At 49.8% G+C, this 12,920-nt stretch overlaps 1 protein-coding gene across 1 annotated transcript; it reads right to left on the bottom strand.

Annotated features, from left to right (window-relative positions):
* Positions 1-258: 258 nt before the first annotated feature.
* FGF6 (fibroblast growth factor 6) lies at positions 259-11,960 on the bottom strand. The gene is made up of 3 exons (XM_033223161.1): positions 11,470-11,960; positions 10,395-10,498; positions 259-502 (listed from the first exon to the last, which is right to left on the bottom strand). The coding sequence occupies exons 1-3, from the start codon at positions 11,813-11,815 to the stop codon at positions 326-328; spliced, it is 627 nt and encodes a 208-aa protein (XP_033079052.1). The 5' UTR covers positions 11,816-11,960; the 3' UTR covers positions 259-325.
* Positions 11,961-12,920: the final 960 nt, after the last annotated feature.

The raw sequence follows: 12,920 nt of genomic DNA, 5'->3' as shown, positions 1-12,920 counted from the left end.
TGGATATACAACAGTGCATACACACTCCTACCGTGGCCTTTTCCTGTGCACATGGTCACATTCCACAAGTGTCACCGATACCTTCTCTCCTGGAGGGAGGTCAGAGCATGGGATAAATTGCCATTCTAAGGTTGCTGATTGCAGCCCTGGCTTGAATGGGCTACATGCCGTGGGGTCCAGTGGCCAAGGGAAACAACTGGGATCCCCCCAAGCACAACATAAACCTGACTCAGAAGCCATGGAGGGCAAGAGGAGTTATTCGCTTGTGCAAAATTCCAATAGAACAGATGCTGCTTTAAATCCGTGAGCCTTCTTTTGCGGGTCCTTATATTCTGGGAAGGAAATGAGTGACCGTCATGGTCGGGGACACCTTGCTGCCCCGCTTTACCCGTCCGTATTTGCTCAGGGCGATGTAGGTCCCTCGGTACAAGTCTGACTCATAGGCGTTGTAATTGTTGGGCAAGAGCGTTTCTCTAAACTTGCATTCTTCTTGGAAGCTGGGCTGCGAAAGACATGAACAAACAGCAGAGACTGGGTTACAAATGAGGAGTGCTGCAGATGCCAGCTGGGCCGCGGACAGTAGGCCCCCCTGCCAGGTGCCCCTTCCCTTCTCTTTGTGAGACAACCACTGTGAGTTCCGAGCATCCTGGGTGGACAGAACAGTGAAAGGTTAGGATGGGAAGAGGCTGCAGGCTCTCATGGTTTCCTCTCCCCTTCCCTCCTTTACGATAAGGAAACCAAGGCCCAGAGACACAGGGGATGATGGTCTGTGCCACATGGGGCAGAGCTGAGGCTCTACCACTCAGGTCTCCTGACTTCCAGAGTACTTTCTACGAAGTCCCCAGATGGTAACTTGTTCCATTCAAAGAACAGACCAGGAAATGACACGATAAGCTGTTTTCTCAAGTCCACTGTGAGAGGGAGTCTACTGGAGCAGGAATAAGAGCCCAGGGTGCTATTTCGTGACTTTTCTACTTCCTAGTTGTGTGACCTTGGGCAGGTTCCTCCCCTTTCAGCCTCAGTTCTCTTTTCTGCAGACTGTCTGTGGTGGGGGAAGAAGGAGAGAGGTGGTTGGTGGAGGGTAGGAGATATAGGGGATCTCTTAAGCCCTTTCCAACACTGTCTGTCTCTTTCTTTCTGCTTGTTGTTCCTCAGTCTGTCTTTCCTGGTTTAAGTCTCAAGGTTTCTATCCCTCAAAAAGGCCCATTCTCAGTTTTGACTTTGAGCCTAGAAGGTGTCTGGTACCTCCTAGACCAGGGCTCCCCAACCCCCAGGCTGTAGACCCGTACCAGTCAGTGGCCCATACCAGCGCAGGACCTGGGCTCTACAGCAGGAGGTGAGTGGTGGGTGAGCAAAGCTTCATCTGTTTTCCAGCCACTCCCCATCGCTTGCATGACCACCTGAGCTCTGCCTCCTGTCAGATCAGCAGTGGCATTAGATTCTCGTAGGAGAAAGAACCCTGTTGTGAACTTTGCATGTGAAGAAGGATCTGGGGTTGCCTGCTCCTTTTGAGAATCTAATGCCTGATGATCTGAGGTAGAACAAAGCATCCCCCATGCCCCCATCCCTCACCCTGTCCATGGAAATAGTCTTCCATGAAACTGGTCCCTGGTGCCAAAAAGGTTGAGGACTGCGGTCCAAGACAATCATAGTTCTCCAGGGACACACAGGAACAGAGATGGTGAGGAGCAGGAGTTCTTACAGGGAAAAGGACCTGGTTCCCAATGTGACAGGTGATGCCAAGGAGCCTGGGACCAACAAAAAAAATGGCCCTTTCCATGCTAATTTGGTAGAGGAGTGTGTGTGGGACACCTGTTCAGAACATGAATGCTGGACTTCCTGTCTCACATGCACAAATTCATTCCCAGTACATCACCCCAAGTCCCCCTCTTTCCTCTGCAACCTGCCTGGGTGGCTGCTCTGAGGGAGTGTGCAGGGATTTCCTGCTCCTGTGGGGGAAGCAGCTGGGTCGGGGCTAGAAGAACAGAGAGCGAGGTGGGAGCCAGAGACCCAGGATCTACTTTTGAAAAGAAATATAGAATGAGAAATTGGTGGAGGATAATTTCTGACTCTTTCTTGCTTGGGTATGAAAAAAACCCCACTCGATGGCTGCTGGGCTGTGCCAGTGGCGTCCTCTACCTTCTGTAAAGGAATTGCACTGCTAGTGTCCCATCTTGCTGGCAGTGTAGCTGGACGAGAACCTCTTGCTGTTCAGAAGGCTGGTAAGTAGCTTGCTCCTCACGACCCCAAGACTCCCAGAGCCCTTTCAGTGGACCCCTCTGGCAACATTTAGAACAGCCATACTTTCTTTCCCAATAGACTCCAAGATCCCTGAGATGAGGACTGTGTCTTGCTTGGTACATGATGCTGAGTGGATGGTGGTTGAATAAGGACAACATGGCTGGTTTCGGTGGCTCACACCTGTAATCCCAGTACTTTGGGGGACCAAGGCAGGAGGATCACTTGAGCCCAGGAGTTTGAGAGGAACCTAGGCAACATAGCGAGACCTCGTTTCTACAAAAAAAAAAAAAAAAGAAAGAAAGAAAGAAAGCTAAGCATGGTGGGGTATGCCTGCAGTCCCAGCTACTCTAGAGGCTGAGGTGGGAGAATTGCTTGCGGTCGAGGCTGCAGTGAGCCATGATCGTTTCACCGCACTCCAGCCTGGGTGACAGAGTGAGACCCTGTCTCAAGAATAAAGAAATGAGTAAATAAGGACAGCACTGAAACGTCAGGAGACCCCTGCATGGGCGGCTCTTTCAACGTAATGTGAGTGGGCGAGGGGACAGCCTTGCCTGTGGGAACACAGGGAAACCCCTCATACATTTTCCCCGTCGTCTTCTCTCACGCTCGCAGCCTGTTAACAAAGCACTTCCGCTGGTGTTAACTTGCTTGAGATCAATGTGAAGGCGTCCACCAGCCACGTCAACAGGTTAATGCCAGGCCAGGGGATGGGTTTTCATAACTTTCCTGTTTTCCTTGTTAGGGATGCTCAGTGAATATTTGTGGATGAATAAAGGGACGTCCTAAAGGTAAAAAGGATGAACTAATCAACATAGGTCAAGAACATATTTGTGGCCGGGCGCGGTGGCTCACGCCTATAATTCCAGCACTTTGGGAGGCCGAGACAGGCGGATCTCGAGGTCAGGAGATGGAGACCATCCTGGCTAACCCGGTGAAACCCCGTCTCTACTAAAAATACAAAAAACTAGCCGGGCGAGGTGGCGGGCACCTGTAGTCCCAGCTACTCGGGAGGCTGAGGCAAGAGAATGGCGTGAACCCGGGAGGCGGAGCTTGCAGTGAGCCGAGATCGCGCCACTGCACTCCGGCCTGGGGGACAGAGCGAGACTCCATCTCAAAAAAAAAAAAAAAAAACATTTGTGCCATAGCTTTGAGGTTAGACTGATGACAATGGCCTCTTAGCTATGTGAGCCTGGACAAATCATTTAACCTTTAAAGCTTCAATTCCCTCATCTGTGCAGCAAGAACAGTAAGAAAAATTATGTCATAGAATTGGACTAAGCATTAATTGAAATAATGCATGGAAAGTCCTGGGAACAATGCTTGCTTTATAGTAGAATTAAAAACAAATTAATAGTAGTATTCTTCTCCAAGTAAATCATGAACTACTTTACATTAAAAGCCTCAAAAGACTGCCTTACCCTGGATCACCAGTCCTGTAAGACTTGCTGTGGGTTACTGGACAATTTAGCTTTTAAGCTCTGCGGTTTTTGACGGAGTGCCTGGGAGACAGTGAGCTTGCATGGGAGAGCAGGAAGGGAGAGAAAGGGCAGAGGCTGGCGCTGGCTCTGGCTCTGAACCACAGCCCCTCATTAGGAGCCTCTCTGGACCCTGGTTTCTTGCCCTGTGCATGGGGCATAGAACCTGTCACAGGACTTCCCTTGTTGGTGGGCAAGCTTGGGAGCAGCAGCACCAGGAAAAACTCAGCTCGGGACTGATTGAAACATTCCAAGTAAAGCTACGCGAATGAGAAGTCCAGTACAGGTCAATGAACAAAAGAGAGTCCGGCGGTAGATCCCAAAACATACATGGATGTAAAATAAAATGAATCTGACATGAATATAAAGTAAAAGTGGCATTTTAAATCACTAGAGAAAACATGGTGTTGGAACAACGGAATGGCATTTTATTATAACAATAATAAAGTTTGGTGTGTATGACTTTATCCCTTACATCAAAATAAATTCCAAAAGAAGCAAAAATTTAAATGTAAAAAAGAGAACCATTAAAATCCATAAAAGGGTTTTTTAAATAAACTCAGAGTTAGGAACATCTTTCTAAGCAGGACAAAAAGAAAATTAAAGCCATTTAAAAAAAATTAATAAATTAGTCTTCTACTTGAAAAATATTACCTTAAATAAAATAACAGAAATGGCAAACTGGATGAAAATCTGTACAATACACATATGTCAAAGAGTACATTTTGTTACTATATTTAGAACCCTAAACTCACCAGAGAATGAACAACATTTATAAAACAGAAGATTCCCAGGAAAAGAAATATCAGTGGCATGTGAGCAGAAGAGAATATGCCTAATAAGAGAAATGTAAATTATAACTGTGAGATCACATGTTTAGTGGCCAGATTTCAAAGAGAAAAGCATTTGACACTCTAATTAGTGAGGGCATAGAAACTAGGAATTCTCATTTAATGTCCTCCGATGTGTACACTGTTATAATCTCTATAAAGACCAATTTGGCTGCATCTACCAGAGTAAAGGATGACTATATCAGCAATCCCACTTCTAGAAATTTATCTTACTGATATATTCCCACACACGCACAAAAGTTACTACAGTATTAAATAACAAAAGACCAAAAACAACGTTCTATTAGGAGAGGAGTAACTGAGGTGGCTCAGGCCTGTAATCCCAGCACTTTGGGAGGCCAAGGTGAGTAGATCACGAGGTCAGGAGATTGAGACCATCCTGGTCAACATGGTGAAACCACATCTCTACCAAAATATAAAAAAGTAGCTGGGCGTGGTGGTGCACACCTGTAGTCCCAGCTACTTGGGAGGCTAAGGCAGAGGAATCTCTTGGACCCAGGAGGCGGAGATTGCAGTGAGCTGAGACCACACTCCGGCCTGGCGACAGAGCGAGACTCTGTCTCAAAAAAAAAAAAAGGAATAACTGACTCAGTTATGGTAGATCCACATGATGGAATTCTACAAGCCTTGAAAAGATAAGAAGCCTCTCTGTACTGACATGAAATGGCCTCAAAGATACATTGCTAAGTGAAGACACAAGGTTTGAAAAAGTGTTAGCATAGTATGCTCCTGTGTGTGTGATTTTAAAAAGATGATAGCAGTGCATGCACGTTTGCCTAGGCTATTTCTGGAATGATATACTGGGATGATACACTGGTAACTGTGGCTGCCTCTAGGGAGGAACTCAGTGGCTTCAAGACGATGGTAGGAGTGAGACTTTCCATAGAATATTCTGATACCTTTTCTCCTTAAAACAAGTTCATGTGTCACCTAGTCAAGTAAGTACATTATTTAAAGTGGGAAGGGAATTTAGGGTAGCAGATGGGCCAGGAAACGAGCGAGAAAACATTTTGATCAGAAACGGGTGGTCTCCTCCTTGTTGGGTCACAGCCCCTCTCCACCCACCAGCCTCCCCCCTGTTCTAACTTTGTATGTCCCTGGAGAGTAACCCGCCCAGTCAGTTCCAGAGAATTTATTTCTGATCTGGATGGTGGTTAAGGGAGAGGTTTCATGTGTTGTTTGCAAGCTCTAGAGAGGAAATGAAATCTTGAGGTGGAGGAAGGGGAAGTGGGAGGAACTGAATGACTTGGGCAAGAAACTCTGAAACCATTGCCCACTTCCCGGTGCCTAGAATGTGTGCATTTGAGAACCCAGCCTCTTCTAAACGTCTGGGCCTCCTAAAACATGATTGTTTAAGCATGCGTGGCCACGGATGTATAGATTGTAGTTTGTTTTTCTGGTCGTTAGATTTTGGATCATTCAAATCCACTTCCCCTCAACATACACACGGGTTTTTTTTTTTTTTTTTTAAGTTTACGACTTTTTTTTTTCTTTCCATTCTGCTCTTTTCTCTAGCCTGTCTCATATCTCTGGCCTTCCCCAGAATTCTATACAAAAGTAAAGTGAAAAAAGACAACTAGTAGATGAAGCTTGTGTTAGAAGCCCTACCCTTCCCCTTGCTGCTCTCTCTCCGCCCTCAGCACCCCCATCTGTGGCACGAAGGGGAGATCGTGCATTTTCCCTGAATGCTTCAGGTTGATTGGATTTTCCTGCTGCCCAGAGTGATGCTCAAGACCCAGCGCCTTAATTCATCTTCATCAGAGCCCTGAGCTTTGAGTTCTCATGGCTTGGGAATGTTGGCTCCTCAGCTCTGGTGAAGAACGCCCTCAAGCCAAGTGAACGCCATGTTCATAAAAGCAGCTACCGTATATGATTACTCGGACAAATGAAAATCATTCCACTGGGTCACATTTCCTGGGCCTGCCGGGCTCAAGCCCCAGCATGACAATGTCTTCAATTCCATGTAGGTCTATTCAGACTTATGTGCATTTGGCACTCGCGATGGAGAAGGGCATTTCGCAGAGAAGCAAGCACATCCATGGGGTAGAAATGCCCCTAAAAGTGTGAGATGGACAAGACAGCCACCCTCTTGCCTTTAGAGCTAAGTCACCTGGACCAATGAGGATCTAATCCTGCCTTTAAACATCTTTATCCTGTGACTGCTGGGGCCATTTGCCCCTGTTCCTCCTGGGAGTGGTTGGATGGAGAAGGATGGGGTGGAAGGATGTGGGTAAGAAGGAAAAAAAAACCAACTCTTTGTCCTAAGACTTTCTTCTACAGCCCCTGACTGCTTCTTTTCCTGTCTTTAGCCGAAATATCGTCAGCTCTGAAGATGCCTGCGTTTTCCAACTCTTTTTCCTAGCACACAATTGCACTGTTGATTTAGGAATGTTGGAAAGTTTTTCATCCGGTGTCTCATTCTTCTCACTCCTGTGCAGCTCTTTGTAGCAGGCGGGGCTTTGTATGCAGGGCCGCCGGCCCCTCATAAGGGCATGCGCCTCCCGCTGCTCTCCAGGTCCATCTCCCAGCACTTCCTCATGGTGGGTGTCCTTTGTCCCTTTCCCTCAGGAGTGCTGTTTTCTGCGAGAGTGGCAGCTGAACCAAGGCAAAGCTGGTCCTCCCCTCCCGCAATGCAGTGCCCCAGATACTAATCAAAAGTCTCTGGAGAAAATTAACTTTCTCCTTTGCACATTGTCATACTGTTGATGAAAAGCATGTAAATGCAGTTATTCTTAGTAAAACTGGAATCACTTGAAAGCATAACTGAGTTGCTGGTATCTTTTTGCTAGTGTGTATTCTTCTTGACAAAAGGATTCTGATGGAACCACTGTCAGGTGGAGATCCTTGATGTTTTGTTTTCTGAATTTTAAAGGGGACCCAAGGGGGCTAGAATTCACTAATTCCTGCCTCATCCTGAGAGAGCAGAGGTCCAGGCCCAGAGAAGCTCAGTGACGTTGCCCAAAGTAAGACAAGTAGCTAGAGGGTAGGTCGGCCAGGAACTGGAACTCAGGTCACGGAGCCCTGAGACAGGGCTGCACACAGCTGTGGCTGGACGTGTGACCCTGGAGACCCGGCGTCCGCAGCTGCAAAGGGAGGATGAAGATCAAATGCACCTCCTAGGGGTGCTGTGAGATCATGCTCGTAAAGCCCTCTGCAGCCTGTGCAGCCTAACACAAGCGGTAGGCCAGTGCTCAGGGCAGGGCAGGGCAGCTGTTTATATGGTCTAAAGGGGGGGCTCCGCAAACTGTCCTGAGCCTCCCCACCCGTCTTTCCAGGAGACAGACGTGTGAAGCCACTTCTAGCCAGGTTTTCTTGGCCCTTATTCTCTGCCCACAAGTTGTTCCCTTGTCCCCCTCATCAACACCTCAGCCCCAGCCCAGTTTCCCTCCCCCACCCATGAGAAATCCCATGTAGTGGCAGTAGCAGCTGAGCCTGGGAGATGAGGCCGCTCAGAGGGCTTAAAGGGAAATAGTGTGAATGAAATCATCACCCAGCGGGAGGCTTCCTGGCTCCGGGGATCAGTCGGCAATTGTTTTTTTAGACTGTGATAAGGGCCTCTGAGGGGCAGAGAGGGAGGGGTAGAAGTCGCTCAGGAGCATCTGGTCCTGAGCCACACGAAATGTCAGGTGCCCCAGGCTTGGGGCACAGCTGTCCAGCCCCACTCTCTGTGTGCAGGCCCGGCTGGCCCTGAGGTCCAGGGAGGAGAAGCTCCCTCCCTGGAGAAGATGCTCTTTGGCCAAATGCTACTGAGGGTGAAGGTAGGAGGGGTGGCAGGGCGGAGGTGAAGGGGGCGGGGTCCTTCCTCCAGAAGTTCCCCGTTCTCCTGGACTCTGCTCATTTAGTGAGCCCAGCAGTTCATCAACCTGCTTAACTCCCTCTAAAGTCATCCATCAATAATGGTGCTGCAGAGTGAGGGCTGGAGCTGGGGTGGGGGTTTCAGGCACTGGGAGTCAGCCTCCTTTCCCTTTTGCTATTCTGAATGCTCTTCCCCGCTTCGCGGCGCTTTCTCTGATGGTTAAATCTTATATTCCCTTCCCCAGCCTTTCCCAGCTTCTCCTTCCAGGGCCAAGAGAATTCAAGTGGGAAGTGGGTAAATATCCTATTTGTGCATTTTCTCCTCCCCACAATTCAATTCCTTTCTGGGTAGGAAGAAAATAGTAGTAAATAGCTTGTTGATAAAGGTGACAAGGAGAAAGAAGAGTTTATGAAATTTGTGCTTTCTCCCAGGAGATTTACTTGCTAAAACGTTCCTTGCTTGCATGGAGTCACACAGCCAACAGCCCAAATTCCCGGCTTTCCTGATGCTATGGGATTCCAGGCATTATGCAGGCTGGAAAGAAGGGGTTCTTTGGGATGCTGCAATCTCCAAGGGGGAACCTGCTCCACCAAAACCTAGGTTGGCCCCAGGCCTCTTCCTTTCCTCACCACCACTTTTCCAGAGAGAGTAACAAGGACATGTCTCTTCTGTCTCACCTCACCCACTCTCCAGCTCTCAGGTTCAGCGTAACATGGGGAGTGGGGGGTACCCTGCCCTCCAGAGGCCATGTAGCCTGCTGTCCCCCAGGCCTGCCTAGGCCTCAGAAACACCTGGCAAATTTAAAATACAAAAACAAACGGATTTCCGGGCCCACATCTCAGCTCTGTTGAATAAGAATCTCCTAGGTGGCTACCTGGAAATGCATACTTTTAACACGTTTCCAAGGCGATAGAGATGCAAGCTGTCCACAGACCTGTGTGGGAGACCCACTGATTTGAATGCATGCCGTATGTCCACATAAACCAACCCAGACTGAGAGATGTTAGCACTAAAGATGATGGGACGGAGGCCACATGGTGAACCCATTCTTGTGTTTCATAGACCTCCTATGTTGGGTCCCCCGTGGGACCCAGTGCCAGTCCTGGGTCTATTTCTTCACATCCCAATCCTCAGTTGATCCTCCGAGGCGCAGTAGATCAGCCCTCCACACCCTCCCTATAAATAACTTTGATATTTTTTGAGGCCTGCTCTGAGGTCTTCCGTGTTAGCTGGCTTATTTCTGTCAAAGGAACCCTCCATGTCTTCAGCTTCCCAGGGATGTTTGCCCACCTTCTTTTGGAATAAGCCAAATGATGGGCCGAGGGCTGCAGGAATGGGTAGGTCAGTGAGAGAGCGGAGGTTTTGGTCAATGGGCTTAGAAGTTGGTGGCATTAACCCAAGTGCCAGCACTGGCGCTCCCAGGGGTGACCTATGGGGGTGGGGATGGGAATGGGCGGGACTGGTAGCTGCCTAAAGTGTGTAAAAAAAAAAAAATGGGTAGGCTGCTTCTCCAGCTTTTATGATCAGAGACCAGAGGATTGAAAACGCTAGCGCAGAATCTCAGCACACTGATGAGGATGAAAACAGCCTCCCATTCCACTCTTTCTGCGGCGCGCTAGGCCGGGGCATCTTGCAGGGCACGTGTGGTGGAGCAGCACACCCAGGCAGAGAGAGAGGCTTGCTCTCAGGGCCTTGCCAATGCAGGGAATCACACCTGCCCACAAGCCTGGATGCCAGAATGTGGGCTTCCCTCTGGCCCACGGGCTCCCTGAGCTGTGGTTTCTGTTTAATCACACAGACTTCATCCGGCAGGTGGGACAGAAGAAACACGGGCCAGAGAGGAGGACAGTCACCCATGAGGCTGGAGAAGCAGAAGCTGCAAGGCCCCTCCCTTTCCCAGGCTCCTTTTAACAGCCTTTCCTATCCCATTTAGATAGTCACTTCTCTACTCAGAATTTCATATTATTTTCTTCAACTGTGTAAGCATCAAGCTGTCATAAACCTGGCACTTCCCCGGCCTGGTGAACTCACCGTTGCGTACAATCTTCCTTTACTGTTCATGGCAACGAAGAGGGCACTTCTCACTCCAAAGAGACTCACCACACCTCGCTCCACAGTGGAAATTTCCAGCAGGCCTGACAAGGAAAGGGGGGCCACGTTACCTAAGGCGCATGCAAATCGCAGTGGGAATGTGAGCCGACAAGGGCATCTCAGTCCATTCCCATTCTCCTAGAAAGCCAGACTCTCCATCACCCCATCCACGATCCCTCTCGCTCTAGGAGACCCTGGCTGCAGCATTCATCAAGTGCTGCCATTGTGCTGTTAAAAATCCAGTTCTGCAAGGGAAAGTTCTGATGTCAGAGTTAGGGACGGCAATGACCACTTAGCTACCTATTTAAGACGAGCTTTGAATCTGGGCTTTCATTGACATAATTACTTGAGGTCCTTGACTTGAGTAAAAAACTACATTCTGATTATTATTCTTAATGTGTATTCTACATGTTTCAACAAATCTTAACCCCCTTAATCTTGAACGCACAGCAGCCACACCATGGCTGATGGCTTTCTTGGATCCTGCAGCCCCTATCCTTTCTGGGATAGGAGACTAACCATACAGCAAGCTGACAACTTGCAGGATAAGAACCTGGGGACAGAGGGAGCTCGTTGAAATAAAAAGACGGATGTGCTTCAGTTGGACATTTTGCAAAATTAAATTTCCTTTTCTTCTCCAAGAAAGAAGCTGAATAAAAATCAGCTTGTGTCAAATTTGATCCAAGTATTACCAACTCATTCTCCCTACCCCTGCCTTGCAGGCTTCCCAGACTGATGGTTCCCAGTGGTCTTACAAGGCATCAGATGGGCCAGTAATGCTGAGATAGTGCCACAGAGGATCTAACCAAGGTGATGGCAAGGAACGCCAGGATGCTCGGACCCCAGTATACTGAGTCTGCACCCAGGTAGAGTCACGTGGAATCATCTAAGTGGTAAGCAGCATTTCTGTCCCCTTTATAGTGCATCCTGTCCACTAGAGCATGGCCCCTTCACCTTTTAGCCCGGCACGAGCCCAAGCCCCCAAGCGTCCCAACTGGCTGCAGCTGGCACTCACTGTAGGGGTTCTCCTCGTGGGTCCCGCTGATCCGGCCGTCGGGGGGCACCTGGAGGTGAAAGCCGATGCCCACGTTGCAGTAGAGCCTCCGCTGCCGCTTGATCCCCACCAAATAGCCACTTTCCCAATTCACCCCGGCGATCTCTCCAGCTAGCCCGGCACGAGACCTGGACAGCAGGGTGCCCCAGCCCCTCGAGTCCAGCAGCGTGTTGTTGGCACGGGTGCCTGCAGGCGAGGGCACCACCATGCCCACTAGGATGCCCAGGAAGACGAGAGCCCACAGCGTGCCCCGAAGACGTCCTGCTCCCCGGGACATAGTGATGAACAGCCTCTGTCCCAGGGCCATCCACCTTGCCTCTCAGGCACGTGGTCAGAATTAATGGCCCTAAAAATACCGCCCTTCTTGTTTTTCTCCCTCCGGCATGGCGGCAGGGGCTTATTTTTGGAAGGCAGATGAAGGCTGCTGACGTGAAACCAAAGCCTGCATGGGGCACTCGGGTTGAGAGCAGAGGGACCCAGGCTGAGCCGCGGCCGGTAGAGACCATGGCTCGGGGACGCTCTCGAGCTCGCCCGCTTGCTCCGTTCCGAGTTGATGATATTTGGTTTGACCTATCTTTATAGTTGGTTCAGCAGCCCGGCCCTCCCCTCCACCCATCATCACCCTGACGTCAACCCGCCCGGCTCACTTATCCAGGGCTGTAACATTAACCTGCTCTTGGGCCTGGCTGCCTCCCCAGACCCCCATCACCCTCCACGCTCCCCAGGGGTTCTGGGAGCCACTGTCATTCCAACTATGAGGCAGGAATGAAGTGAGCAGGGAGCATCTCTGGGGGAGGGGGGGAAGCTGGCTGGGGGCCCGGGGAAAGACAGAGACGAGAGGCCGCCCAGGACCCATACTGGGCAGAAGTTCTTTGCCTGGCAGCGCCGGCTTCCTTATTTAGAGGGCAGTAGGTAGAGGCAGGGATGGGAAAAGACGGGTGGTGGTGATGACCGTAGCCTGCAAGTCGCCCTCGAGAGCTTTGCATGGAAACAGCTGGTGGTGGAGGGGAACCCCGAAAGGCTAAGCCCTTTCAGCAGGAGGGTACAGAACTTCTCAGCGGGTGGGGGTGGGGGTTGTTCAAGGAGCTTTAAGATTGTGGAGGGCGGGGGGGGCAAGGGCAAGGTTTGCCTGCTCACTGTCCTGGTCCCGGCATCCACCTGGGGTGGAAGTAGTGTCTGGCCTTTGACATAGCCCCCTGGCCATTCTCCTCCCTGGATTTATCCCTGGCGTGTGACTGATATGATTCCCACTTCACAGATGAGGAAGCTGAGGCTTAGAGAGGTTAAATGACTTGCCCAAGTTACCACAGCTCATAAGTAGCAAAGCCAGAACTTCTAAGGTTTGCCTGAGTCCAAAGCCTGTGCATGTCTAATGTTTTCAGTAGAAGTTGGCTGGCCCGCAGAGTCTATTT

Source organism: Trachypithecus francoisi, unplaced genomic scaffold (assembly GCF_009764315.1).
Source record: "Trachypithecus francoisi isolate TF-2019V2 unplaced genomic scaffold, Tfra_2.0 Lachesis_group11, whole genome shotgun sequence".
NCBI lineage: Eukaryota > Metazoa > Chordata > Mammalia > Primates > Cercopithecidae > Trachypithecus > Trachypithecus francoisi.
This window is presented reverse-complemented; position numbering and strand designations above follow the sequence as displayed.